The sequence below is a fragment of the Gallinula chloropus genome (genome assembly GCF_964237585.1).
Source record: "Gallinula chloropus genome assembly, chromosome: 26".
Classification (NCBI taxonomy): Eukaryota; Metazoa; Chordata; class Aves; order Gruiformes; family Rallidae; genus Gallinula; species Gallinula chloropus.
The window spans coordinates 4,526,249-4,552,958 of NC_140111.1; the positions used below are offsets into that span (position 1 = coordinate 4,526,249).

The window sequence follows — 26,710 nt, forward strand, 5'->3', positions numbered from 1 at the left end:
CACCCACCCGGCCCCGGCGCCACGTGCCGCCCAGCGCGCGCCCCCGGTTGGCAGCACGCGGAGGGGGCCCGGGGGGCGGGGGAGGGGGGGGAGTCCCGGTGGCGGGAGGTTGGGGGTGGGGGGGCTGAGAGCCCTCGGGCCGGGGAGTTGCGGGGTCAGCGCGGGGCCGGGGGGGCTCAACCCGCGGGAGCTCCGCGCTGGAGCCGGCGCGTCCCCGAGGGAGCGGTGACGTCAGGGAGGCCAGGGCCAGGCTGGCGTCACTCGTGCTGAGCCCCGATGAAGCTGTGACAAGGATGGATCCCCCCCCCCTCCCCAGCCCCCGCCTCGCGAACAAACCGTTCCCGTGCCAGCGTGCCTCAGTTTACCTTCACCACAGCCCCCGGGAGGGCACCCACACCCCCCCACCCCCCCGGGCACCCTTTGCTCGGGGAAGGGGGCAATTCCAGCCCCATGGAGGGGCAGGGGGTCAGGGTCCCTCTGCGTGCAGCCCCCGTTCCCAGGGAAGAGCCGTTTCCATGGAAAATTCCCACCCCGTGCGCGCGGGACCCGGGCGTGGGCTGGGGGAGCTCACTCGGGCCCTGCCGTGGGTCAGCGTTTTCCAGCTGCTGGGAAGTGCCTGCGTGGGAACCCGCTCATTCCCACGCCTTGCCCGGGCCGCATCCTGCCATCCCCCCCAGGGCGACAGAGCCGGGGCGATGCCCGGAGCCATGGGGACCCATCAGGCACTGCACCCCACGGTCCTGCTCTCCAGAGGTCAAGAGCAACCAGCACCCATGCCCATGGGCGTAGGGTTGCACCCCAGGCCCCACTGTCCCTGGAGACAGGGGGGGCTGGGATCAAAGCCACCCTGGGAATGATGGCGGATGTCCCCTTCGTGTGACAAACCCCCTCCCTGGGAGGGGATGGAGCAGCCAAGTGCTCAGCTCCAGCGCTGGGGTCACCTCCCCTTGAGCCCCGGGACGTGCTGTGCTGCACTGAGCACACTGCTGGCCCTGGGGGCACTGACCCTGCTGCAGCTCTGGGAGATGCCTGGCCCGGTCCCCAGTTAAGTGCTGGGCTGTACTGGGAGACAAAAAGCACCCCGGGAAGGCTGTGGGCAGGCGGCTCTGCCCTGCACAGGGCAGGCCTGAGCCCCACTTCAGCCCAGGGGGAGGCAGTGGGGAAGCTCCCGGCACTGCCCGGCAGGAAAGGCTGGGGCTGGAGATAGGGCTGGAGCCCCCTGCGCCCTCCAGCTGGGCGGATGGGATGGGGCAGCAGCAGGAAACCCTTCCCCCTCCCCAAACCCCTCCCTGGCCAGCACTGACCCCCACTTATCCACCCATCCGCAGAGCCAGCACCCTGCGGGAGGGCTGGCCACTCATTCCAGAGGCTGTTTCCTATCTCCCAGTGCCTCCCAGTTTCCATCCACAGCTGGGAGGTTTGAGGAAGGAGAGGGGAGGCTTTTACCTTCTGCCCCTGGGGTGCTGTGTGCCCCTCCCCAAGCCCTCTTGAGCCCCTCTGAGCACAGGGGGGCTCTGGGGCAGGTTCCCAGAGGTGAGAACAGAGCCTGAGACCGATGGAGAGAGGCTGGAGATCTCAGCATGGGACTCGGCTGCTCCGTGAGCGAGGGCAAGCAGGACCAGGAGGGCTGGGGGGGATGACATGGAGCCTGTGGGGGGAGACAGGGGGAAATGGGGGCTGGAGCTGGGGACACTGGGGGTGCTCTAAGCACTGGAGGAGGCTGAGTGTCTCCCACCCCTCCCTTCTCTCCCACCATCACACCAAATCCCAGCTGGAACTTTGTACTAAACGTTTATGAGGGTTCAACAAAAGCCATAAAAAACAGGGAAAAGCCACACCTGCCTCTTCTCCTGAGGGGAGAAGCATCCCCCCCCCAGCACCCCCCCTCCTTCCTCAGCTGCCCAAAGAGGTGCTTTGCCTAAGCCAACCCCCCCTGGAAGCCAGGAGGGGGTCAGCACAAAGCCCAGATGCTCGGTCCTTCGCAGTCCTGACACGGGATGGGCGCTGCTGGGGGGCAGCAGGGGACAGTCCATGTGCCCAGAGAGCAGCCTGGAGACCACCCCACCTGAAGAGTCATAACCCAAAAGAGCATCAGCACCCAGGGCTGCTCCCTACACGGGGCAGGTCCCAAGCACCCAGCTGGGGAGGCTGCTACAGCCACCAAAGGGCATCCAGAGGAGCGGCCAGGAGCCAGGGCTGGGCAAGCAGGGATGGGGAAGGACAGACAGACACCAGCCAGGACTCAGGGCTGCCCTCAGGCTGGGGCAGCACGTTCACATGGGGTAGTTGAGAACAACATCTTGCTTGGCCAGCTCCAGCAACATGGGGTCATCAAAGAACTTGCTGATGCTCACATCTTCACTCAGGCCCTGCAGGGTAATGGCAAATCCACAGGTTATCCCTCTGCCATCCCAGGCAGCCATCCCAGCAGAGATCCCACCAAAAAGCCCTGGTGTCCCACAGCAAGACATGGTTTCGGGCTCCAGAGGAGGCAGACGAATTTGCAGAGGATCCAGCAGCTTGAAGACATCTAACAGCAGCATGTGGCTGCTGCTGCTGAGCCAACCTGTCAGCTCTCTGCCCTCCCAAAAGGGAGCCTGATTCCCAGTGCCCCTCCAACCCTCAGCAAGGCTCAGGAACACCAGCAGGGCCCCAGTTGCTGCTTTTTCTACAGGACAAACTGATTAAATCAGGTCAGAGGGGCTGGGGAGGGAGCAGGGTACAGCAATGCTGCAGGACCCCACTTTTGGCTGGAGGTGATGCCAGCGAGGGGAGTCCTGGGGCCCAAAGGACACTGGGCCACTCTGGGAACACAGAGGGGATGTCACCTGCCCCAGGGACCACACCACAGCAGCTGGGCTGCTGGTGCAGACAGACAGGGAGACGCTGGTTACTCCCTGACATACCTTCCTACGCCTGGTCTTGATCATGAACTCTCTGGCCAGATGTGGGGCTGGCTGGGGCTCCAGGGGCCGGATGACGATGCTCTTGTCCAAGGGGTCACCAGGCACAATCTAAAACACAGGGCTGGGCTGTGAGAGCGATGCTGGGGGTTGGTTCAACCTCCAAAGAGACTGAATTACAACAGGAAACCCTCCTGGGCCCCGTGGACACCCCCAGTCTTGGTGTGACAGCCCTGACACCCCATCTGTTCTCCTGGCACAGAAGGGCTCTCACATCACCCCCTATGAGAAGTCCCAAACACGGTGTCACTAACCCAAGCCAAGAACACATCCCCCCTTTCCCACCTGCCCGTGTATCCCAAGACCTCTAAACCCCTGCTAAGCAGAACCTCCCCCGTGGGTGCCCAGCAGCAGTGCCCTCTCCAGGCATCAGGCACATTTTCCCCTCAGAGCCACCTTCAGGCTTTCACAGCGTGACCCTTAGGCCAGTTCTTGGGTTCAGGCGGTGGCTGCTGCTCCCACCAGGCTGTAGGGTGCAGTAGCTCCCACAAGACTTGGTTCTCTCCCAGCAGGAATCAGCTGGAGGACAGTGTTCTGTCCCAAACCTTGGCTGCCAGAGGTTAAAAACACCTTCTCTGAGAGGCAAAGCCAAAGCATGGCACCCCTGTCTTACAGCACACCAACAAGTCCCAGCCCTGCTGCCAGCCCACTGCTCCCCAAGCTGTGGAGCACCCAGCACACCCAGTTTCCCTTCTCCTGGAGGAGGATGTCCTCTCTCCAGGCACTGACAACCCCTCAGGCACAGCAAGCAGCAGCAGGCAGCGCTCCCTCACTAGGGCACAGGGTAATGGGACTTAGAATGAAGCTGTTGGCTTCTGGTAGCACACAAAGGCTGCCCAGGTGAGATGCTACCTGTTGTAGGCAGTTGTCCTGCCCTGCTTGAGCTGTGGCACTGCACTGAGAGCACCTACATGGTGCCTGATCCCACCTCATGCCTCTTCCCCCTCCCCATCTCACTGGGGCACAGACTCACCTGCCAGTGGTGGAAGACAGAGAGTGAGAAGGCTTGTCCCTGCGTGTGGGTCCTCAAGTCTGTCTCAAACCCAAAGGAGTCGATGGCTGGGATGAAGGCTTTGATGGTGTACAGAGGGGAGCCTGGGATCGGAGCATCTTGTGTCACGTGGCCTCTGCCAACATGTCAAAAGATCAGCCTTCCTGTATATGTCACAGCATCCCAGACTGGTTTGGGTGGGAAGGGCCCTCAGACACCCCCTGCCCCAGCCCAGGGTGCCCCAAGCCCCATCCAACCCGGCCTTGAACCCTGCCAGGGATCCCAGGGCAGCTCCAGCTTCTCTGGGCACCCTGTGCCAGGGCCTCCCCCCTCCCCAGGAAGGATTTCTGCCTCCCAGCCCCTCTCCATCCCCCTCCTGCAGCTGAAGGCCGTTCCCCTGGGCCTGGCCCTCCCTGCCCTGGGCACCAGCCCCTCTCCAGCTCTCCTGGAGCCCCTCGAGGGACGAGAAGGGGCTGGGAGCTCTCCCCAGAAGCAGCTTCTCTTCTCCAGGCTGAGCCAGCCCAGCTCTCCCAGCCTGGCTCCAGAGCAGAGGGGCTCCAGCCCTTGGATCATCTCCAGGGCTCCTCAGGACTCACTCCAACAGCTCTGTGTCCTCCTTGTCCTGGGGACCCTTGAGCTGGACACAGCACTGCAGAGGGGGGGTGCCTCATGTCCCTTTCTACACTCTCCCCTCAGACTCACTGAGCACCAGACACAAACCAAACGCTGCGGGTGATCCCAGCCATCCCTCCCCACACAGCACAGGGAGCAGCCAAGGAACCTTTTGGCTGTCACTCAGACAGGTTCCAGCCTCTCCCCTGGCTTCACACCCAGTGCTGGGAACGTCTCCAGCAGCCCAGATCCCCAGTGAGCAGCTGCTGCCTTGGAACACTGGAGCCAGTGAGGGCAGCTCACCTCCGCCTAGCCAGCACCGTGTACACTGCAGACACGCAGTCGGCAGGAGCCTGAACCTCCACGAAGTAGTAGGGCTCCATCAAACGAGGGGTGGCCTGTGGGGAGAAAGGGACACAAGCCACTGACCCTCCAGCAGCAGCAGGAGGACAAAATTTGGTTCCAGTAAGAGTCAGAGACTGGTTTGCAACTCACACGGAGTGACCGACTGGGGATGGAAGGGTTCCCGCTGCCCCACGGCTGCCCAAACCCACGTCAGACACTGAATGGAGCTTGTCTCCTCCTGGCTGTGAGTCATATGCTTCCCTCTCCCACACACCCACCCTTCCCAGCAAGCCAAACAGCAGGAAAAAAAGGGGAGTCACAGCAGCTGCACCCAAGTTTCCAGCCAGACTGGAAGGTGATGGCTTGTAAGAGGGCACTGGAAGCATTCATGAATGAAGGAGCCAGTTTAAACCACCACCCCTGGAGCAGAGCACAGCACACACACAACCCACGCTCCCTGGGGCCCAAAGGAGCTGGAGCAGCAGGAGGTTTGGTGCCTGTCATGCCCAGCCTGGTGCTCACCATCAGGAAGGCAGAGTAGACCACCCTCCGGGCCGTGGGGATGATCTGTCCCCCGCCCCGGTGCAGGGGCTCCTGAGCAATCACCGCGTCCAGGATCTTGAACTTCACGTTGCGGATCACTGAGGAGGGGGAGAAATGACAGGGGGTGACCCAAAGGGGACTCTCTCTGCTGTATCAGCACCATCTGAGCTTCCCCAGGGACACCCAGCAAACAGCCAAAGGCCCAGAGCCACCCCCACAAGTTCTCCTAATTCTAATTCCAGCAGGGAAAGGTCATGTCCTAACCCTGCCTATCAAACACCAGCTGGGCAGCTTGTCTTGCAGGGTGCCCAGTGGTCTGTACCCAAACTATGTATGAGTAGAGCCAGGGTCTGGGGGAGCTGGTTTGCCAGCTAACAGGCCCCAGTTTGTAGGGAGATGGGAAGGGGCAGTGCCTGGGTGGCATGTGCAGCCAGGAAAAAGCAGGAGGTTCTGTTCTCTCCCTTGTTACCCATCCCCAGAGCTGTCCCCAGCTGTGGTGTGAGAAGGGAACCAGCTGCCAGGGGATAGCACCAGCAAAGCCACTTGAGTCACAGAATTGTAGGGGTTGGAAGGGACCTCAAGAGATCATCGGGTCCAACCCCCTCACAGAGGGATGAATTTCACCCATCCTCTCAGCTCCATTTCTCCACTGGTCCTACTTACATTCATCACAGAGAGGCCCCTCCCTGGTCCCCCACTGAAATCCCTGCACAATGCTGTCCTTCACAGAGCCCAGCAGTGACTTGTCTACCTGCAGACAGACAGACAGCTTCAGAGACCAGACCTGCACCACGAGGCAGTGACAGACAGACCCCAGTGCTTAAAAAACAGTTCCTAGAAGAGCAACAATGTTCCCCCCACACCCCCAACACCCAACCCTCCCTCTCATGGCTCCTGAGTAAATGAAGAGCCCACATTTCAGCAATGCAGGGTGTTTAGCTGCCAGCTTTGAGGACACTGGCCCAAACAGCACGTCCTGGGAGGTAACAGACCATTTGCCAGCCAGTGCAGTGGAAGAAGCAGACCTGGGATCCAGGAAACCAACACACACACTCCAAAAGCATCAGGACCATGCTGCAGGTGCTGGAAGGAGCAGACACCTCTCAGCACCACAGGACAAGGGTCTCACCAGAACACAACCCCCTGCTTGCTTCTCACCTCTGAGGGCAGCGTATCGTCCACCAGGATGTTTGGGCCAGTGGCATCTGGCCCAAAGGCCCAGATGGAACGAGCAGCCAGCAAGTCCCAGTCGTATTTGGTCTGGAAGAATTCCCCCAGCTTCTTTCTGATAGCAGAAGAGAAGAAACTTTAGGAAACAAGTATCTGACCTGTGCTCCCCAAGGTATTTACAGCCCCACAGCTCCCTGCAGGCATGAAATGGCTTCAGCACTTCGCCTGGCGCAGCGCGTGTGCCAGGACAGAAGCTCCTGGAGTTTTCAGTAGCAATGCCAGAGCCAGAGTCCTGCCTGGAGGCTGCTGGCTGACACTGTGCACCCTGCAGATCCCAGCATTCCCCTTCTCCCCCAGAGATTTGACTCTGAGCAGATTCCTGCTCTCCCCAGATGACTCCTACCTGTTCCACGTTATCTGGACCACTTCGTTTTCAATGTCCTCTGCAAGCCCCTTCTCCAGAGGCTCAGCAATCATAGTGATCTTGTTCCTGAGAAGAGAGACAGTTGCAATTAGTCCACAGAATGATGGAAATGGGAGTAATTGGCAGGACCCCAGGGACTGCACACTGCCTCAACCAGACAGCCAGGGAGATGAAGCCATCCGTGTCCTTCACTGTTACTGTCTTGCTTGTAAAGACAACCCCTGTGTCTACCAACTGCTCTCCCAAGCCTGTTTGTCTCCAGAAGCAGATTGCTAAGGGACAGGATGCTCCATCCCTCCTGCCAGATGTCCAGTGCTTGTCCAGGCTGCAGAAGGAAGCCCATGGGCCAGGCAATATGTCTCTATCAGAGCCGGCGCTCGCTGCGTCCCACCCGTGGGATGTTGCCTCAGAGAACCTCACCCACGCGAGTAACCTGCCCCCTGAGCAGGTCACTCCACATGCCCAGCAGTTCAGAGACTGACCTAAAACTGGAACCTTTCTGTTCCCCAAAAATGAGGCTGCCTCCCACAGAAAGGATACCAGGATGGAGGAGGGTAAGGAGAGCCAGAAGCCACAAGGGAACCACGGGACAGCTATCTTCCCTGAAAATTCAGGCATCAAAACGCCCCATGCTGCTGGATTTCACCCTGGTTATCCAGCCCATGTTCCCTCACAGCCCTCCCTCCTTCAGACACATGCTGGGGAGGAAGAGGAGACCAGGCTGTAAGGCCCCAGTGCACCACCAGAAAGGAGAAAAGTCCATTTCAAGATGATAAATGGGGAAGAGAAGACAAAGCTTTTGCTCATGACAAGTTTGGGGAGTTACTGAAGGCAGCACCGGGCTCTTCAGCACCTGCTCTAGGATCCCAAAACATCTCCTAGCCTGGGAAGCACCTCACAACTGCTGGGAAGGTGGGAAATTCAGCTAAAAGAAAGGAGGATGTGGATCCACCTTTATTCCCTCTGCTCTCAGAGTTCCTGCACAGCACAGAAACATCCCTGGGACTCAAGGTGCTACGGAGGAGCTCCACAGAGCTGCTGCCAGGGCAGCATGCTGACTCAGGCTCATCTGAACAACAGCCACCAAGAACAGAGCCCTTGGAGGGGGCAAAGCCCAGTCTCTAGTGAAGCCCCTCATCTGCCCAGCACCCAGCTCACCCCCAGGCTCTTACTTCTTGTTGGGTGTCTCAGCAAAGCACTTCAGGGAGGAGGTTTCCACCACTGTCTCGCAGAACGTCACCACTGGATCAGCAACCTGGAGTAACAACAGGTTTGTCAGGGTTGCAAGGACTGTTCTGGGTTTCAAAAGGCAGTTTGAAACCTTTAAACATCCACAGGGGAAAAAAATAACCCTGGTTCACCTGCCAGTGTTTTCATGAGTCTGGTGTAGGAACCACAGAGGTCTGCACAGGCAGCTTTACTAATCCCCTTCCCTCAAAGGGGACAGGAACCTTTAGACCTCATTCCAGGTATGAAAAGTTCTGCCCAAGTACAGGAAAAGGCTGGCACGTGGTCAGACACCCAACTCCAAGCCAGTTTTCAGGCTTTCAATCAGAATGGTGTGACAGAGTCAGGCTGTAGGTTACTTTTACATCCTAACAGCCTTTTCCTTTTAAAAGGACCCAACAAAACCCATGCTACACGTTCAGCTGGGTTTATTTCCCTGTTCTTCTGAGACAGGGGGACAAAACCCCCCTCCCCAGCTGGGAAAACTCCTCTTGTTTCCTCACCTTGATATCAATCTCTGAATACATCTTCCTCAGATCGTGCATCACACAGTCCAGGTAGAGCTCCCCTGTCCCCAGGATAACGTGCTCTCCTGACTCTTCCACCTGAAAAACAGAGGCAGGGGTTCAGCTGACAGTGTCACTGCTCACAGGCCCTTCCCTGGGGAAGCACTGCCTTTAAATCACAGGATCACAGTATGACAGGGGTTGGAAGGGACCTCCAGAGCTCATGGGGTCCAACCCCCTGCCAAAGCAGCTCCCCAGGACAGGTCACACAGGTCGGTGTCCAGACGGGGCTGGAATCTCTCCAGAGAAGGAGACTCCACACCCCCTGGGCAGCCTGTCCCAGGGCTCCCTCACCCTCACTGGGGAAAAGTTCTTCCCCATGTTGGTGTGGAACTCCCTGTGCTCCAACTTGAGGCCATTGCCCCTTGTCCTGTCCCCACAGACACTGAAAAGAGGCTGCCCATGTCCCCCTGTGTCCCACCCTTCAGATATTGATAAACATTGATCAGATCCCCTCTCAGTCTCTTCTCTCCAGGCTGAACAGCTCCAGCTCACTCAGCCTTTCCTCACAGGGGAGATGCTCCAGTCCTTTAACCATCTCCATAGCCCTTTGCTGGACTCTCTCCAGGAGAACCCTGTCTGTTTGATCCCAGGGAGCCCAGAACTGGACACAACACTCCAGGTGGGGCCTGAGCAGGGCAGAGTAGAGAGAGAAATAAACTGCTTAGGAGCAGAGCACCCCAAGGAAAGCAGAAAATGCTGATGTGCCCCACACAAAGCTGCTTCCCTGGCACAGCAAGCTCTGTGTTTTTCTGCTGGATTTACAATTTCCTGCTTATTTCCACCTGATTTCTGAGATCAACCACAACAGCATGAAAAAAAAACACCCACCCCAAAACAACCTGGAGTAAAAAACTCCTGAGGCAGCCCACAGCATGGGCTGCAAACAGCCACACATACACCAGAGGTACCTTAGTAGTAAGTGAGGGGTAACTCTTGTTGACTTTGCGGAGACCGTCTAACATCTTGGGGAGCTCTGAGGGGTTGACTGGCTCCACAGCTATTTTGATGACAGAGGTGGTGTTGAACTTCAGAGGACGGAAGATCTGAGCCTGGAAGCAGACAAAAGAGCTGAGTGTCTGCATCATGAGGTGGCCACTGGTGTTGGGCACGGTGTTGGAAGCTGGTTTGTGTCCCTCAGCATCCCTTGTGCCCTGGCACCTTGGCAGAGAAGGTCCCCTCTGGGGAAAAAACCTCACTGGAGCTTTTGGGATGTGCTCCATCCCCCTGACTCTTGGCTCTGCTCTGTTACCTCCTCATTGCCCCGAGGCTCTGTGACAGTGGCCGTCTTCACTATGGGCTGGTCCACCCCTTCAATCAGCACCCAGTTGCCAGCAGGAACACGGTTCACCTCGATGTGATACCTAAAACCAGAGGAGCATCACTATTCAGACCCCTTGCAGCACTGTCCTCCTCCCTTTCCCTGGCAGCAACAGCTCCCAGGTGACTCCTCTCCCACACAAACCTAGCACCAGAGCTCTCCATACCTTGCCACCGAGATCCAGAGGCGTCCAACGGTGCAGATCTGGGAATCCTCCTCATCTTCCAGGGTGTAGTTTTCTCCAAGGACCTTCACAGGCTGCCCAGCATGGATGGTACCACTGAGCACTCTGCCAAAGGCATGGAACTGCACACCATCGTCCGTGCTGTACATCTTCGTTGTGTGACACATCAGAGGACCCTTCCCAGGAGAGAGAAACAGAATAAACCTCTCTGAAAATACAGCCAAACAAGACACAGACCTGGTGGGACTCATGGAACCACAGAGTGCTTTGGGTTGGAAGGGACCTCAAATGGGCAGAGGCACCTTCACAAAGCCCCATCCGACCCAGCCTTGAGCCCTGCCAGGGATCCAGGGGCTCCCACAGCCTCTCTGGGCACCCTGTGCCAGGGCCTCCCACCCTCAGAGTGAATTCCTTCCTCATGTCTAACCTAACCCTGCCCTCTTCCAGCTTGAAGCCACTCCCTCTTGTCCTATCAGAGAAATAGTTCTTTGGACTTGCCAAGTTCTTAATTTCCTTCCAGTGGAATCCTGACATCTCCTTGCCATGTATGGAGACCCCTGGGAAGACTTTGGTGGGCTTTTTCTGGAGTTCTCCTCCCTCCTCTTGTGGAGCAGTAAACAGCAGTTTGGACAAGGATGTGAGAAGAAACCTCATCTGCTGGCCTGCAAAGAGCTGAGGGCAGAGCACCCACAGATCCCAGCTCACAGTCCCATAGTCACTCAACAGGGTGACAGCCACCACTGTGCAGCTTGATGTGGGTAACCACAGCTCATTAAATAAACAATTCATCTCTCTCTCCAGACACCAGAGCAAAAGTCACAGGCAAATTCCTCCCTAGTTGGCGTTGGTGGCTCCAGACAAGCTCAGTACAAGCTGTTTGAGGAGGAAGGGGTTTTGCAAGGCTCTGATATGGAAGGTGCTGACTAACTAATGGAGGGTTATTTTTATCAGTACAGTTCAGAGCAGTTTCCTCACAGTTTGGAGAGGAAAAAAAAATATCAAACTTGAAGGAAAAGGGACAAAAAAAAAAGCTACAAAAGGCCACAAAATCACCCTGCAGTTCCCACGTGCTCTTGAAGCCCTGACCTAGTCCTGTTCTTCTCTGAGCACTGTCAAACAATTCTCCCTCTCCAGGGCTGCCCTGGCAGGCTGCTGAAGTTTCTCAGAGCGAAGAGATTTGTTTCGCTATCGGATGAGAGGTTTCCAAATGCTGGAAGTCAAATCTGTGCAGATGGCTGTCTAGGAGGCAGCTGTCCTGTCAAGGCAGAGGAAGGAGAACATATCTGCCAGGCTTCTGGACTCTGAGAGCAAAGCAGAAGAGTTTCCTTACGTCAGGGTCGCATTCGCTCATGGCCTCTCCCAGGTCAGAGTCGACGCCGCCGGTGTAGGTATGTTCAATCTTGGTCTTGGCTCCCACCTTTGGGGAGGGGATATGCTGCACACACATGTCCACGAAGCCTGGAAAGGCAAATACCTCCTGAGAACATGATCAAGCAGGGCAGGGGAAAGGAAAGGGGAGAGGAAATAACCACGAGTCAAAGCCACTGCGACCGCAGCGCAGCCACAGCAATGGGGAAGGTGTGAGCAGCACCTCGAGCTGCCCCTTGGGAAGTGGTTTGATGTTTTCCTTTTGGGAGGCTGAGGAGGGAGCTGGCAAGTGAGCACCCCATAGCTGTAGCCCTTCACTCTGGGGGCGTCAGACTAGGCTGTTGGGAAGGCTGTAGAATCCCAGACTGGGCTGGGTTGGAAGGGACCCCAAGGATCAGAGAGTTCCAACCCCCCTGCCACAGGCAGGGACACCAACCTCCAGGCCTGGAGCTACACAAGGTTGCCCAGGGCCCCATCCAACCTGGCCCTGAACACCCCCAGGGATGGGGCACCCACCCCCTCTCTGGGCAGCCTGTTCCAGCCCCTCACCACTCTCTCTGCAAAGAACTTCCCCCTAATATCTCATCTCACCCTTCCCTTCTCCAGCTTCACCCCTTCCCCCTTGTCCTGCCAGTCTCTGCCCTTTAACAAGCTGATTCCCCTCCTGTTCCTCTGCTCCCTTCAGGGACTGGAAGGCTGCAATGAGGTCCCCCCACAGCCTTCTCTTCTCCAGGCTGAACCAGCCCAGCTCCCTCAGCCTCTCTCCGTAGGGGAGCTGCTCCAGCCCTCTGATCATCTCCGTGGCTCCTCTGACCCCTCTCCACCAGTCCCACATCTTTCCTGCACTGGGGCCCCAGCTCTGGACACAGGACTCCAGCTGGGGCCTCCCAAGGGCAGAGCAGAGGAGAAGACACACAGCAGGTACCTGTGAACTCCCCAAAGAACTTCTTGCAGACCAGCCGCAGGAGGGGCCGGATGTTCAATTTCAACTCCTCTTTGGTCAAGTGGATGCCAAGTTCATCCAGAGTCCTGGGCAGGGTCGTGTCCACATCTCCCACCACCTGCAAGACAAGGAGCAGCACTCAGCTGTGCTGCAGGGGCTCCAAGCCAGGAACTCCCAGGTGCAGCTTCACACACCAGCCCTCACCCTCAGGGCTCCTGCCCTGCTGGGTTTAGAGCTCACAGGACCATTTAACTGGTTCAAACTTGGCTGATATTCCAGAGAGCAAAGGCAGCTCTAGGCAAACACAGGGTCAAATTCACCATGAGCAACTGTTAAGGAGCTGCCCCACAATTCCTCTGCTCCCCAAAACCCAGAAATCCCTGAAAATCACCCTGTGGAACAGTCCCACAGGTACCAGCCACCCCACTGCTTGGCCCTCAGCTGCTCCCACCTGGAACTACAGGGAGAAGGAACCTCCACATACCTGAGCCAAGATCTTGTAGAGGGGCTCCAGAATGAACTCCACGAAGCTGCGCTGGGAGCTGCTCGTTGGGGCCTTCTTAGTGAATTTGCGGCTGTTGGGAGACCAAAGGGGAGACATGAGGAGCCAGGACTCTGCTAGCAGCCCTACACAGCACAGCCTCTGCTCTTCCCAGGTTATCTTCTCCCTCCCAATCCTCCTGGGAAGCCTTCAGGACCACAGGAGTCACGTTTGCTCCAAACAAAGGCCAGATTCTGGAGGACCACATGGATTCACATCAGGCAGGAGGCCTGACTCAACCCCTCCCAGATACTGCTCCATCAAAGGACAGCTCAGGTTGGATGGGTGGTCATCCAGTCCATGTTTTACAGGGAAAGGTGGGAAAAGCCCAACAATAAGCCAACAGATATTTAAACAGGTTCCTTACGTCTTGGGGTTGAAGTAGATGTCACCCCAAAGCCGCTTTGCAAACTCCTGGTAATTGATGTCTCCTGAAAGGACAAAGCAAATGGCAAAAGTCTCTCAGCTGACACTGTGTTTCTCTCACCTTGGAAATCTTCAGGGTTTGGCTTTTCAAACAACCCTGAGGATTTGATTTAACAGATTGATGCTGGATGAAGCCCTGAGCTGGGGAAACCAGGCAGAGAAGCGAGTGGGAAACAGCTCACTGAGGACCACAGCAGCAGCCTGGGTATGCCACAGGCTCACAAGCTTGCTTCTCACAAACACTTCAACTCCCTCAATTACACCCAAGGTTAGAGCTGAGAAGAGCTGGGCTGCCAGGCACCACGCTGCAGGAACCCCACTACATCTGCTTCACCATTAAACTCCACAACCTAACACTGCAGCACCAAGGTGCTGGCATGGCTTACACCCCATCTGCCCCAGGGGCTTATCACAGGCATTTTCTGCCTTGCTGAACATCTCCAGGTTCTCTTCTCTTTTCCAACTGATGTACTAAGTGCCTGGCTGAATCCCCAAGCACTGAAGGCACAGCAGCAGCACTTGGCTGTCACGGTAGATTTACAAATAATAAGACAGCAGTGATAATTTACAGCAGTTCCCAAACAAGCTTTTGCTGTGGGCAGATGTGCAAGCATCAGAAATTTCACGGTGGTTGGGGTTCTGACAGTTAAAACTGCTATAACTCCTGGTATCTGAAGTGTGGTGGCTGCACACAAAGTCCCTGGTGGCCACAATCCTGTGTTACTGCCTTCAAGTACATCCCGATGGCATCTCCTATCGACAGTGCCCACGTCTTTAGCAGTCCCCCAAGGAAGGGGCATCATCCTGGCAGGCATGGAGTCACTGCCACTGCACCCAGGGAGCTCATTTATTTCTCTAAACTCACGAGGACACAGGATAGGCCTGAAACATCCCTGCCTGACCTCTACAACTTCATCCTCCCTCAGGCTAACTTCTTCACAAGAGCTCAGCCAGCTGCTTTACAACATCCTCCTTCCACCGCTCGCAGCTCCTTACAGATCACCCCCAACTCCCCAGTGTGAGACTTCAAAAAAACCCTGGCTGTACTGCTGGCCACTTTCACAAGTGGCAGATTGCCTTCAGTGGGCACCAGGGAACAGACAATTAAATCAAAGCCAGGAAAAGAGAGTTTCTTAAAAAAGAAAGAGGGCAAGAGTGCAAAACCTTGCGGGGCCAAGGCTGTGCCCGGCTGCAGCTGAGTCTCAGACTCTGGAGGCTTTTGTGAAAAGGCAGGGCAGGACTTAACCACTTCACTCCTGAGCTCTGCTGATCACAGAATCACAGAAGCACAGGGGTTGGAAGGGACCTCCAGAGCTCATGGGGTCCAACCCCCCCTGCCAAAGCAGCTCCCCAGCTCATATTGCACAGATAGATGTTCAGATGGGTCTTGAATATCTCCAGAGATGGAGACTGCACAACCTCCCTGGGCAGCCTATAATAATGATAATATAATGATGCAGAAGGAAGGCACAACTTACACCTGCACTCCAGTCATAGCTGGGCTCATTCTTTCTGCTTAAGGGTACATATAAAACACTGGCTTCTGACCCAGGAAACTTTTTTCAGGAGAAATTATGTAGCTAAAACTAAGTCAGAACTGTATTCCTGCTTTTTACCAGCCAGGGCCCTGATCTGCAGAACATCTCAGCTCCCAGAGATTCAAAAACTGCATCTGCTGCCCCTGTATCTGCAGTGAAAGCTGGACAGCTCAGAAAGCCTCAAGAAAATCAGTTAGAAAGTGAGATGTTAAAGTGCAGGAGGTTTCTGGATAGTCCTCACCATATGTGTCTGCATAAATCTTTGCGAAGGATCCCAGCGTGAAGCAGATGCTGTACTGTGAACTGGAGAAACACACGTTCCCCAGAAGGGGGGACAGGACCAGGTTCTCATCAGTGGAATACATGCTGAGAGGAGACAGTTTTAGAGACAAGAGAAATGAAAATTAAAAAAAAAAAATCAATGTTATGAACCCAAGGAAGAGGTTTAAATCCACCTCCCACACCAAACAGTGGCATGGATTCTGGGCTGCCAAACAGCACCTTAAAACCAGCTGCAGCATGTGTGCCATGGGAGCTTCAGGGTCTGTATGATTTTATCACTAAAGGCCTAGAACTGAAACTGTTACTGGCACAATTGCTTCATACTGTTTGGCAGGTAGAGTTTTTCTTCCCCTGAAAGAAGGCAGCAAGGTTGGTGAAGCGATTCAAGGCAAGAAACAAGCACCCTGCTCTGAGCTGCTCAATGCCAATAGCCACTGAACAGAGACACGTGTAGTGAGCTCCTGTGCAAACTCAGGTTGGGGTTACACAGGCTTCAGTGCAGACACACACAAATCAGAGGGAAGAGCCCTCAGAAATGATGCACTGCTACTGTAAAGGCCAGAGAAGATGTCCCTCCCTTCCCTGGGCAGGGTCTCGCAAGGAGGTCTGACCATGGCAATAATGAGTCTCTCATCAGGGGCTGGGGACAGCAAGCTCCTATTCGATTTGTAATAAAGGTTTGGGAGCTTTGAGAGACCCCAGCCTACAATTTGGGATGCAGCCTGGACAACCTGGGTGTATCTGAGACATTCATGAGCACAGAAGTTCTCCACTCCAGCCATGTGTCTGCTTTCCCCACTTTTTAATGGGGGCAAAGGAGCTGACCCCATGAAGCTTGTCAGAATCCAGGCAGGATTGGCCTTTCCTCTATAATTCAATCTATTGGCTGAGATGAATTTTCCATTTCTGATGGTTCTTCCTGCACCATTTCCCCACAATTCAACTTGATAAGAGACAGAGCTCCCAAGTTTCCAGGCAGTCACAGGGCTCGTGGGGAGAAGCACCCACGATGGAACAGGGACAGTGAGTGTCAACCCCACATCCCCCCAAATCCCTTTTACCTGATCAGACCATTAACTTCATCAACGATGTGTCGGAGTTTGTAATATGCATCTGTGGGGGGCAACTTCAGCTCCAGGATCAGCCTGTCTATCTTGTTGATGCACACAGTCACCGCGAGCCTCTCCTGCACCGCGTGCTTGATCAGCCTCTCCGTGTTCAGCATCACCTGAAGGTGGGGGGAACAAGCACAAAGACCCCCTTAGAGAATCATAGAATGGTCTGGGTTGGAAGGGACCCCAAGGATCATAGAGCTCCAACCCCCCTACCACAGGCAGGGACACCAACCTCCAGGCCTGGAGCTACACAAGGTTGCCCAGAGCCCCATCCAACCTGGCCTTGAACACCTCCAGGGACGGGGAATCTACTACTTCTCTGGGCAGCCTGTTCCAGCCCCTCACCACTCTTTCTGTAAAATACTTCCCCCTAATATCTAATCTAAACCTTCCCTCCTTTAGCTTTAGTCCATTCCCCCTTGTCCTGCCATTATCTGCTCTTTGAAAAAGTTGAATCCCCTCCTGCTTATAAGCTCCCCCAAAATGCTCTCTGAGGCACGACAAAGAAAGCGGCGACCCTTAAGCACAGGGCTGCAGAAGAGCCTGAGCTCAGCCACCAGCCACCAGATCGTCTCCCTGGAATGGAGAATTAGGTGCTAACCCAACCGAATTCCTTGAATCCTACCCCTTGGACATCTCAGATATAAATAACCTGCTGGATTTTTATGAGGATGGAAATGCAAACAAGTTAGATAATCGGCCTACAGGTCACACACATGACGTCAGCCCTGGGTAAAGAAGCCAGAGGCTTGAGTCCCTTGTTTTGGCTGGAAAACACTCTCACTTCCCAAAGTGTCCTCCAGAAATCCTTCGCCCCAGAAAGCTGAACCCCATCCCAGCCCTTCATGCTGAAGCAAGATCAAAGAGACCCAAGTGGAAGAGATTTTTGCTGTTAAGCCCCAGGAGAACCTGACACTCACCCCCTCAGCCGCATCGATGAAGAGCACAACGCCGTCCGAAATACGCAGGCCAGCTGTCACCTCATCAGAAAAATTGACATGACCTTCAAAAAACACAGAACAGGGGTGAGGACCAGAGTAAATAAACCCTGACACCAGCAGCATGGAGGGTGGAAAGCTGTCCCTCTGCTCTGCAGCTTGCTCTGGTCGCTGGTATCCAGCAAGGCAGAACGACTTCGTCCTCACACAGCGACCCAGGAGTAGCTGCCAGAGCTCTGTACAGGGACTCACTTCAGATTTAATGCTAGTTTTTGAAAATAAACACAACAACTCATTTAACAGGCACTTTTCCCCACATTCATTACTGTTTTTTTTCTCACAGCTCTGTGCAAGGGCTTCAGGAAAAGGAGGAAGATTACTTCTCACCAAAGAACAACAGATGCCTCTCCCTCCAGCCTCCTCCTGCGCTCTAACCTCCCTCATCGTGAGCTGTAACTCAACAGATGTGTCCCAAGACCCTCGTTCCTAAAGCCTGGCCTTGATTTCTTACAAGAAGTTGATCCATGATTACATTTCCCCCAAAGGAGCTTGTGAGAGGCTCGAGGGAACTTGGCTGGGGAACAGCATTTGAGAAAAGCACAGTCCCCACCACGCGACACCTGGAACATCCAATTCTCCACACGCTTCTCATGCACTTGAGTGAAACACATTTTTCAGCCCCATTAGCCCTCAATTAGACCTGCTAATCAGAAACACAAGCCTAACAAAGCCAGCAGGGCAGTTGTTACTACTGGAAGTGATTTCAGAAGAATGAATTTAGCTAAAGGCTCAGGACTAGGCTGGAATCATCTATGAAAAAAACAAACATAATCCAAAACATGAGTTTTCTGCCTGTGAAAAAAGAACTTCCCAGAGTTTTGCTGCCCCAGTGTGATATTTCTGGATGAATCTGGGAGGATTTGGGGTATAAATTCTTTCCTTGTGTTTCTGAGAGCCCATGCTACACAATCCCACCACAATCCAACACAAGAGCTCTTTGAAGGCCCTCATTACGCAGCGCCACGGATGTTTTCCCTCCTCTACTCTGTCAGCAGGGCTGACCAGAGGACCAAGGAGGTTTATTAACAAAAGAAACCTTCATTCACGTGGTCATGTATGTGCTCTGCACACCAAGTGCATCCCAAAGCAGAATGTTCTGGATTACACAGTCACCTGGAGTGTCGATGATGTTGAAGAGGAACGATTTTCCCTTGGTGTCTGGCAGAACAATGGTCACTGGTGTGCTCTTGATCCCTACTCCCCTCTGCAAGGCAGGAAAACAGGATTACCAGTTAAAAGAAAACCAAACCAAACCAAAACATCCCCATGTAGAGATGTAAAACACAAGCAAAGAAAAATCAGAGAGATGGAAAGCAGCAAACAACCCCCCAGGACAACTCAGGGAGGGAGTTACAACCTCAGGCTGCTGCAGCATCCAGCTCAGCACCTCCATCTGTACCACAGCACAATCCAGGCCCCATTCCAGCTTAGGAGGCCAAAGACATAGTTTTCTGTGCTTTTGCCCTTCTGCTGCTATCAAGTTATATCCTGAAGGGCAAGACTTAATCACCCACCACATAAAGCAGGGCATTAAGAGGGAGAGAAAGAAATGATTCATGGGATTGTTCTGCTCATGACAATATTTGGTGAGTAATAAAGTAAGATTCCCATTCACATGGAGTCAGAGCATCCAGCTAAGAGTTCCCATCAAAGGAAACTGAGGAGAAATATGTTTATTGTGAAATCACAGTCTTTCTGCTCATCCACCACTGCCATGAAGCCCTTCCACCTCTTCCTCTCACCAAAAACAGGAGTTACCCCTGTGCTGGGATAAGTCTGCTATAGGTTATCACCTTGGGTAAATACAATCAGGCATGGTGATGAGGGTTGGGTTGCAGGAAATGGGAGAGAGTTGGACCAGGGATCTCACTGATGCAAACAAGAGGAGATCATGTCCCTGATTAAAAAAAAAATTCAAATCAGGAAGGCACAAAAAGATGGTGAAATGGAAAAGGAAACTGCCTACAGTAAGAAAGTGTGAGCAAAGTGTGAGATAACTGGATGAAAATCTCCAGGCTCACTTACCTCCTGCTCTGTGAACAATATATCAGTGTAGCAAAGCTGCAAAGACAAAGTCAGAGTGTCACATTTTGACATTTAGTGTGGAGCAGGACACAGCAGCTCTGTACACATGGCCCCAGTGTCAAGTGAGAGACAGGACCAGGACAGAGCTCTGGTTTTCCAGCCCCATGTTCTGATATTAACCCACATTTTCCCCATGTCATGCTGTCTCCAAGTGTAAAAGCCAACCTGTGTTCCCCAGGGCAGGAACACCCCCCACCCCCCTCAGCTTACTTACGTCCTGGTCGTAGCGCTTCCGGATTTCTGGGTGTGTCTGTTCTATCAGGCAGTCAACAAAACAAGTCTGAAAAATACCAGAGCACAAGAGAAAGGAGGTGACTATGTTCAGAGAGAGAACTGCAAACACAAACCCATCCCTCCAGCAGACATGAAGTGGGAGCACGGTGTGGTCTTGATCCCTACTCCCCTCTGCAAGAACAGGATTATCGCTTAAAAGTAAAACAAAACAAACCAAAACATCCCCATGTAGAGATGTAAAATACAAGCAAAGAAAAATCAGAGAGATGGAAAGCAGCAAACATCCCCCCCCCCAGGACAGCCTGTTCCTCGTGGACACGTGGCTGAATGAAAACCCACGAGTTACTGTGCTTGAAAGGGGAGCAGAGAGCATCAAGGGATCAGGTAAGCACTAAACTAAAGGAGGGAAGAGTTAGATTAGATCTTAGGGGGGTGTTTTTTACAGAGAGTGTGGTGAGGGGCTGGAACAGGCTGCCCAGAGAGGGGCTAGTTCAGCCTGGAGAAAAGAAGGCTGTGGGGGCACCGCATTGCAGCCTTCCAGTCCCTGAAGGGAGCAGAGGAACAGGAGGGGAATCAGCTTGTTAAAGGGCAGAGACTGGCAGGACAAGGGGGATGGAGTGAAGCTGGAGGAGGGAAGGGTGAGATGAGATATTAGGGGGAAGCTCTTTGCAGAGAGAGTGGTGAGGGGCTGGAACAGGCTGCCCAGAGAGGGGGTGGGTGCCCCATCCCTGGGGGTGTTCAAGGCCAGGTTGGATGGGGCCCTGGGCAACCTTGTGTAGCTCCAGGCCTGGAGGTTGGTGTCCCTGCCTGTGGCAGGGGGGTTGGAGCTCTGTGATCCTTGGGGTCCCTTCCAACCCAGACCATTCTATGATTCTGTGATAAACAGGCCATTACTGCCACCTGATAGGTGCTGGAGAGTCACACTACCTTGCCATGGTGGAGGTGCCCACACAGAGTCACATTCCGAATCAGCTCCGAGTTGTCCATCAGATCTGCCAGGAAACTGGAAGAACCAAACACAAAAGCCTGTTGGAGGCTTCTGCTGTGTCTAAGAAAAGCAGCCACCATTTCAGCTACACTTTCAATCCAAGGTGGCCCCCTTCCCCACCTCCCCACCCCAAAATCCTTTCCAAACTTTCACTCTGCCAATGCCCTGCGGAGGAAGAATCCCACTTTCCAGATGGGGAGGACAAGAGAGTTGGAGTCCTAGACAGATGGCAGTGGGTGGGAGGATATGGAGCTGGTAAAACTGCCAGCAATGGAATATTATTGAGTATTTTTCTCCTCTTCTCGTCAGTATTAGATCAAAAGTCACATCCAAGCACTCAGATGATGAAATGCTTCCACTCAAACAGTGGCAGGCAGTCAAGTAAAGCCCAGAGCTGGGTAACAAGCACCCCACACAGTTTTAAAAGGCAGCTACAGGGCTCTGCAGAGCATTAGTTCTGATTTTCAGGTCTTAAAACAGTGATATTCCCAGGGACTCAGGGAAACAGTAACACAATGTACATCTTTTGGGGCAGCCAGCTCTGCACTGACCCAGCCAAAATACAACTGAGATCCTAAATTACCAACTCCTCTAGAAAACAAGTGTCCATTGCCAAGGGGCTGCTGCTAATAAGTGCCATCAAATAACCTCCTTTTTAACAACACTTTAATTTTCACAGTAGGCTGCTTAATGTACAGGGCATTTTGATTAAGAGCTAAAAAAAAAAATACAAAGATCAATAATAATACTGATTAAAAGCTTGCTTATTGGTCTTAAAATAAGGCTAAATGAGAAATCAATTCCAAGCTTGCAGGTTCCTGGTTAAGCCTCCCAGGGAATTTCTCCTGGCTCCATTTATATCAACGAACAGGATGAAGAGGAATTCATTATAGATGGAATGAGCAGAGGACACAGGGAGCAGGAAAGCTGAAGATAATGAAGAGCTCAGGTCATTGCCTATGAGCAAAATGGACAGCTCAGGAAAAATAAGACCCAGACAGGTTTTGGTTTGGGTCTGGCTGTATCCAAAATCTCCCTGGTCAACGTGGTCGAAGCGACAGTCTCAGGGGACGGTCCTGAGAAGCAGCTTTTCCAAAAGAAAAAGGTCCTGGGCATCCCAGTAACCAATTGATTGAATGTGAAATACAGTGGGAATTTTGTTGCTGGGAAATAACAGGATCCTTGGTGCTACACAGAGGGATTGCTCACACAGTCTGGCACGTGGGGAACGGCTGCTCAGCCCGCGGCTCGTTCTGGGATCTACACTTGAAGAGGATTATTAAAAATTGGAGGAAGCTCTGCCTGGCCCTGAAGTGGCATATGGGAGGATGGGCCTAACCAGACACTCAGGCAGCTCAATCTGTTCAGCCTCAAATAGAAGGTGGCTACAGAAACACAGTCCCCACGAGGACACAGAGCCCCTCCGCCCATTGACTAAACAGAGATGGGGATGTGAAGATGATATATTTGCATAGAGAAAGTAAAGGACTGGGTTTCTTCCTTCCCAAAGATATTATATCTCACATTATAAATTCATTTGGGTTATTTTCTGGGAGTGTTTCTCCCAACCCTGGTATCCCAGGGGCTGCTTTGTGGGGCACAACCAGCCACCACCAAGCACGGCAGCACGTTACGCTGACCAACACACACACCAACCACATAACAACCTCCCCTCACAGAGCCCTCCAGGGTGGCTGGAATTAATCTGAGGCAGCAGGAAGCCAACAGTCACCAGGATCAACCCAAACAGGGTGTTACACACCGATGTGTAAGGATTTCTTTGAGCCAGTCTCCAGTAAACCTGCCCCACAAGGGCTTTCGACCACCACACGGTGTGTCAAGCTAAGGCTGACATTCCATTCCAGAAACCTCTGCACTGTGCTGCATGCTCTGGAGGGAAAATATCTGTAAATATTAGTCCTGGACTTTCCTCCTCTTTGGTTTTGATTCCAGATCTGGGAAGCAGCTGCACTGTTACTGGTATCAGTAAGGGGAAAAAAAAAAGCCAATGCTCCCTGCAATCTGCCTCCTCCAGAGAGTATGCACCCCTCTGCCCCCCCACCTCTCCCTCCAAACAACAAAGAGAGAGGAAATCACACCACAGATGGCTTCAGCCAACATCCCCACTTAAAAACACCCTCCATGTTACTTACTCCATCTCATAGACAGTGACCGGTAACGTCTGTTCCATCAGAGAGAATTTTTTGGTTTTCACAGGTTTAATAATAGGCTCTGAAAGCAAGAGAAAGAACAATGGAACACTTGTTCCCAGGGACCCCCAACCCAGCAGGAGCAGCAACAGCTGCAGGGAACAGGGACCTGTGCAGACAAAGACACAGTTCTGAAGCTGGTGGATTCTTTCAGCTTCTCTCAAAGCAGCTGGACTACGAGGCAGTCACAGCTCCCTTCCAACCCAACTAGTCTGCAAGGATCCAAGGAGGTGATTTCAATGGAATTTTGTTCCCCATGAAGTCTCTCTCCAGTGTCTGCTGCTGCTACTTGTTCCTCAAACCACTGTTTGGCATTTGGAACACCCCAAAATCCAGGCACCCCAGGCAAACGTTGCACGTTCTGGGAGGGAATTCCAAAGGGGCATTAAAAGCCCTTAGGGAGAACAGAAGGGAGCCATGGCTTCCCTTTCCCAAGGATCCATTGGGAAGAGTCTTCTCCCTCCCTCCTACCTGACTCAGCACCTACCAGTGAGGGGCTGTGTGTCCTCCTCTTGCACTATTGTCTCCACTTCGGGGCCGTAGACCTCCTCAGCAGTGGGGTAGTACTTCTTGTCCTCATGCAGCACCACCTCCATCCCTGGGTGGTCCTCATCATGGTCCCCCATGTCATCATCATCATCATCATCCTCGAGCTGCAAACAACCCTCATGTTTAGCTCCTGGTGTAGCCAAAGGGCTTTACAGTCACTGATGGCCCTGGAAGGTACAGGCAGCTGGAAGCTTCCCCCAGGCCTGGCAGAGTGAACACCAGCCAGGCTCAAGGGCAGAGCTGCTGCTCTGTGCCCCCAGAGAAGGGAGGGAGAAGGTGGGAGAGACTCTGCAGGCACTCAGGTCAGTGGAGAAGGAGGGGAAGAGGTGCCCCAGGTGATGGAGAGAGAGATTCCCCTGCAGCCTGTGGAGAAGCCCATGGTGGAGCAGGGGGAGACACATGGAAGATGCTGTGACCCGTGTTGGAGCAAGGCCCTGGCAGGACCTGCAGCCTGTGCAGAGAGAAACCCCACCCCAGAGGTTTGCTGGGGGGCTTGTGACCCCGTGGGGGACCAGCCTGGAGCAGTCTGGGCCTGAGGGACACTCTGAGATTGATGACTGCACCCACAGCAGAGACCCACACTGGGGCAGCTGGGGAAGAGCTGAAGCCCCCTGGGAAAGGACTCAGGTTGGAGAAGTTCATGGAGGACTGTCTGCTGTGGGTGGGACCCCAGGGTGCAGCAGGGGGTGAGGAATGCACCCCACCACCCCCACACCCCTCAGCTAAGAAGGAAAACAGCTCCTGAGGAACTGACCCAAACCCCCATTCCCCCAGTCCCTGCCCCTCCCTGTGCCTCAATGGGGGGAGAAGGGAGAGAAATCCTGAATAGAGGGGTGGAGGGAGGTGACACTTCCCATCACCCAACTCTGGTGTCACTGGGGGTGCAGGGCAATGTCATCAATTAGAGAGGTTTCTGTCCTTGATGCTGTGTTGAGTCTGTTCTGCCCATGATGCTGCCTGTGGAATGATCTCTCCCTGTCCTGATCTCCACTCCTCAGCCTCTCAACATCTATTTTTTCCCCTGTCCAGCTGAAAAGGGCAGTGAGAGAGCAGATTTGGTGGGCATCTGGCCTCCAGCCAGGGCCACACCACCACAAGAGGTGACAATGAAGAGCAGACCCCCCCACACACCAGAACCCCACTGGTGCACAACCCCCATCACACACAAAGTGCAGAAACAGGAGACAAGAAGGGGCTCCCTGAGCCCTCTGACGCTGCCCTGACGTGGCAGCACAGCCCCTGCTGCCCTCCCTGCCCTCAGGGCTCTCCCCCAGAGTCCATGGAGCTTCATTCTGCCTTCACCACCCAGGAGTTGAGCTCCCTGCAAGGCTGCATGTTACCAAAGGCCTCACTGAAGGGATACAGACCCTCTGCCTGACACAGCACAAATAAACCCACCACAGCTCGAGCTGCAGGAGCTCCAGGTCAAACCCTGACTCGAGCAGAAACTTCACCTCCCCCTTTACGACCTGACCAAGGGAGCAGCTTTCACCAGCTCCTTTAAAACCAGAACCCACGCTGCCCCTCAGGAGGGAAACCCCACAGTCAAAGTCCCACCCACAGAACCAGAGCCCGGCACCGTCTCGCAGGGAGCCTGGTGCCCCCCTGCTGCCCCCCAGGGGTCACGGACAGGCTGAGGCCCACGCCAGGCTCCTGAGGCCGCTTCCCGCCTCCCCCCCATCCCCACCCCTCACCTCGTCCAGGTCCTTGGACTCTCTGCCCAGCTCGTCATCGTCATCGTCCGAGTCCAGCTCCGGCCCGATGTAGTTCCCGAACTCGTCGTACAGGTCGGTGTCCATGCTGGGGGCGGGGAGCGGGTCGGACGGTGCAGCCGCTGCCCCACGACCCCAGCACCGCGGTGCCCCGCCCGGTAAGGCCCCGGCCCCGGCTCCAGCTCCCGGCCCCAAGCCCCGGCCCCCGACCCCGGCTCCAGGCCCCGGCCCCGAGCCCGAGCCTCAGCCCCCGGCTCCAGCCCCCGGCCCCGAGCCCCAGCCCCCGGCCCCCGGCTCCAGTCCCCGGCCCCGAGCCCCAGTCCCCGGCCCCGGCTCCAGTCCCCGGCCCCGGCTCCAGTCCCCGGCCCCGGCCCCAGCCCCCGGCCCCGGCTCCAGCCCCCGGCCCCGGCTCCAGCCCCCGGCCCCGGCTCCAGCCCCCGGCCCCGGCTCCAGCCCCAGCCCCCGGCCCCAGCCCTCGGCCCCGGCTCCAGCCCCCGGCCCCGACTCCAGTCCCGGGCCCCGGCCCCCGGCCCTGAGCCCAAGCGCCGGTCCCCGGCCCCGACCGTGCGCGACCCCCAGGTTGACGGGCCCGGCCCTCAAGGGGCCCTGCGCGGCCCCGGCCGCCCGCCGAACGCACCCCACCCGCCCCCGGGTGCCCCAGGCCTACCTCAGCCCCGGCCCCGCTCCCGCTCTCACCCGCCGCGCTGCCCTCGCCGCCGGCGCCGCCGACACCGATGCGGAAGGCCCCCGGGCTGCCCGCGCCGCCTGTCACGACAAAATCCTCAGCGTCCGCAGTCAGCGCGACGCCCGCGGGGGCGAAAGAAGCCGGAGACGGTCCCGGTGGGGTCGCAGTGGCCGCGGGATGGATCGGGCCGCTGGTGGAGGCGAGGTCGGTTCTGTCAGGCGCGGCCGGGGCAGCCCCGCCGGGGCCTCGCGCCGCGCTGCTCCGTCGCTATGGCGACGGGAGGAGAAGCCCGCGCGCGGCGGCGGGAGCCCGGCTGGGGCGGCGGGGCTGTCGCGATAGAGCGAGGCCCGGTGGGGTGTGTGTCCTGGCGGGGCTGTCGCGATAGAGCGGGACCCCGTGGGGTGCGTGGCCCGGCGGGGCTGTCGCGATAGAGCGGGACGCGGTGGGGTGCGAGGCCCGGCGGGGCTGTCGCGATAGAGCGGGACCCGCTGCGGTGCCCAGCCCGGCGGGGCTGTCGCGATAGAACGGGACCCGGTGGGGTGCGTGGCCCGGCGGGGCTGTCGCGATAGGAGTGGGCTTCCAGCTGCCATCCGCGCACGCAGCCTCGTGGCACTGTCGCGACAGGAGTGAGGATCCTCAGGGCTGATGGTGTGTGCATCCTGATGGCGCTGTCGCGACAGGAGTGGTCAC

At 55.5% G+C, this 26,710-nt stretch overlaps 1 protein-coding gene across 1 annotated transcript; it reads right to left on the reverse strand.

Moving 5' to 3' along the window:
• Positions 1-1,775: 1,775 nt before the first annotated feature.
• EFTUD2 (elongation factor Tu GTP binding domain containing 2) lies at positions 1,776-26,035 on the reverse strand. The gene is made up of 28 exons (XM_084275644.1): positions 26,003-26,035; positions 25,318-25,423; positions 23,562-23,727; positions 23,018-23,096; positions 20,804-20,879; positions 19,857-19,922; positions 19,583-19,618; positions 18,671-18,761; positions 17,480-17,562; positions 16,506-16,672; positions 15,404-15,528; positions 13,566-13,629; positions 13,142-13,232; positions 12,640-12,775; positions 11,677-11,804; positions 10,329-10,522; positions 10,094-10,205; positions 9,753-9,893; positions 8,779-8,880; positions 8,221-8,303; positions 7,028-7,114; positions 6,613-6,739; positions 6,118-6,205; positions 5,434-5,552; positions 4,870-4,964; positions 3,937-4,090; positions 2,907-3,014; positions 1,776-2,369 (listed from the first exon to the last, which is right to left on the reverse strand). The coding sequence occupies exons 2-28, from the start codon at positions 25,420-25,422 to the stop codon at positions 2,274-2,276; spliced, it is 2,919 nt and encodes a 972-aa protein (XP_084131770.1). The 5' UTR covers position 25,423; positions 26,003-26,035; the 3' UTR covers positions 1,776-2,273.
• Between the last annotated feature and the right edge of the window lie 675 nt (positions 26,036-26,710).

Bases quoted from the DNA above. Each gene is read 5' to 3' on its own strand.
- EFTUD2 (XM_084275644.1), bottom strand. From the start codon at position 25,422: ATGGACACCGACCTGTACGACGAGTTCGGGAACTACATCGGGCCGGAG. The intron at 23,097-23,561 runs GTAGGTGCTGAG...TCTTGCTTTCAG, and splicing joins GGACACACAGCCCCTCACTG to AGCCTATTATTAAACCTGTG. The intron at 3,015-3,936 runs GTGAGTCTGTGC...CCTGTGTTTTAG, and splicing joins CTGTCTTCCACCACTGGCAG to ATTGTGCCTGGTGACCCCTT.